Source organism: Frankliniella occidentalis, unplaced genomic scaffold (assembly GCF_000697945.3).
Source record: "Frankliniella occidentalis isolate FOCC.00 unplaced genomic scaffold, Focc_3.1 Scaffold48, whole genome shotgun sequence".
NCBI classification, from domain to species: domain Eukaryota; kingdom Metazoa; phylum Arthropoda; class Insecta; order Thysanoptera; family Thripidae; genus Frankliniella; species Frankliniella occidentalis.
Window position 1 is genome coordinate 1,456,808 of NW_026267178.1, and position 2,172 is coordinate 1,458,979.

Genomic DNA, 2,172 nt, shown 5'->3' on the forward strand with positions numbered 1-2,172 from the left:
GCCGTCGGCAGGGCGCTGAACGGGGACTCGGCCGCCTCCCCCGCCCGGAGCGTCGGCCCGTCCAACACAGCCGCCCTTCCCTTGCAGCCCTCCCCCGCCCCCAGCCATGTCACCCCCGCCGTTCCTGCCACCGCAGTCACTTCCCCGGCGTCGTCCACCTCGACGCCGTCCTCCGTGGCCACAGTCGTGCACAAGAGGCTGCTCAGCCTGACCCCGGCGGGGACGCCGGACGCGTCCCACAACGCTCACAGCAACGGCGCCACCGTCACCCCCACCTCTCCGGCGCCGCTGGTGGTGAGTACCCACTTCACAGCTTGACGAGTGTCTTGTTCAGCACAACTCAGGGGCACTTCACTCCAAAATCAAATTTAATGTGTACACTGCAAAATTTCATTTAAAAAATCAGATTTTTTTCAGAAAAATAAAATTGTCAGAAAATAAGAAAAATTCCGTAAAAATAGAAAAATCAAGGCGTAAACTTGAATCTTCATTACCCCTGTACCCCTGAGCGCGACCGCTACTCAACTCACGAGCCATCTCGTCGCCCCCAGGTGCGGACGGACGCGGAGGACCGCAGCACGGACGTGAGCTTCGACGAGGACTTCCCGCTCACCGCCACCCACGGCCCCGTGCTGCCCGACCGGCTGCGCCTGCGGTCGAGGACGCCGTCGTCCGACAGCCCCTGCCGGTCGGACGCCGACTCGCCCGTCGAGGAGCACCACCAGCTCCACTACCACCGCGGCTCGCTGCCCGGGTCGCCCGCGTCGTCGCCGTCCCCGGGGTCGCCGCAGCATAGGAGGGCTTCACACCAGGTAAGTCAGTTATTTGCCGAAAAAAAAACACAGCATAGAAAGCAAAAAAATAAAATAAATTTGAAAAGAGAATCGGCAACAAAAACATTAGAAACTAAACGGTGTTTGGTGCATTAGGTGTCGCCGGCCACCTCGCCGCTGCGGCAGTGCGCCTCGGCCGGCTGCAGCCCGCGGCTGTACCTGCACTCGCGCTCGCTGGCCGGCTCGCTGCCCGGGTCGAGCTCGACGGGCGCCCTGGAGCCGCAGCCGCGCCCCATCTACCCCAACTTCCCCTTCTCGCCGTACGGGTCGCCGCTGTCGTCGCCGCGCTCTGGGCGCCGGAGGCCGCCGCTGCGCGAGTCCCGGCGCGTCTCCATCGACAAGTCGGGCAGCTTCTTGCAGCTCAACCAGTACCGCCTCATGGACTCCATCGGCCAGGTGAGCTTGTGATTGTGATGGAGCGGCCTGCCTGCGGGGCGCTGCCGCCGGGGATACGACGTGATGCATCACTTTTGGCCCCCGTGTATATACGCAGCGTCGGTCTGCCTGCGCGGCCCGCTCTCGCCCAGGGGGCGGGCTGACCCCCGCCCCGCCATGCCGGAAGTGGAAACCGACCGGGGCCGTGTATGCCCAGCAAACAGACTAGACTCACCAAAATGTGTTGACGAAGCAGCGGAAACGAACAAACAAACAAACTTTTTAAGTTTTTCATTAACCAAATTAAACCATTGAAATTTCCGAAATTACTAGGTAATGATTTTGAGGTGCTTCTTTAGTACTCCTAAATTTCAAATCCCGTCCTATTTGTCTTCACGAGGAAGAGGTTGCGCGAATTAAATATCCGAAGACCCCGAGCAAACGCCCGCCGGCCAGAGGACACGCGTGCAGGCCAGCTCCCCTACCGATCATTATTGGTTGCCTGCGCAGCGAAGCGGAGCTGACAACCCCGTTTGGCGGAATGGCGCGGGCATGCTTCGTTGTGCGGTGCTACAGGATTGTTTGTCGAGCCCACGGCGGCGGAGCAGCAGGCGTGCCCTTTCGGTCTACTCCTAGAGAATTATTGCGAGAGAGAGAGAGAGAGAGAGTGGGTCGATGATCGCTGTACGGTGTGCTCTGCGGTGTGCTTATCAAGCGGGCGCCAGTGCCTCGCCAGTGCCGCGGGGCTCCCGCCTGTCACAGCGGCAGCGCGTGCACTTGAAGGCTGCTTCGCTCGGGGGAGGAACACAGCGAGCAGGAGGAATAATTCTGGTAACAAGTATTCCCTGCTCCTTCTGTGATACACCCTGCTGCTGTGTGCGAGGTAACCGCTTGAGCCCGCGATCGAGAGAGAGAGAGAGAGAGAGAGAGAGAGAGAGAGAGAGAGAGAGAGAGAGAGAGAGAG

The 2,172-nt window shown here is 60.2% G+C and overlaps 1 protein-coding gene across 1 annotated transcript in view; it reads left to right on the plus strand.

Moving 5' to 3' along the window:
* Positions 1-6: 6 nt before the first annotated feature.
* LOC113210692 (calcium/calmodulin-dependent protein kinase kinase 2) overlaps positions 7-2,172 on the plus strand; it is a gene marked incomplete in the record, with an annotated part of 22,842 nt that continues 20,676 nt past the window's right edge. The window contains 3 exon segments of the mRNA XM_052267241.1: positions 7-294; positions 552-812; positions 930-1,229. Coding sequence (XP_052123201.1) covers positions 1,212-1,229 — 18 coding nt within the window.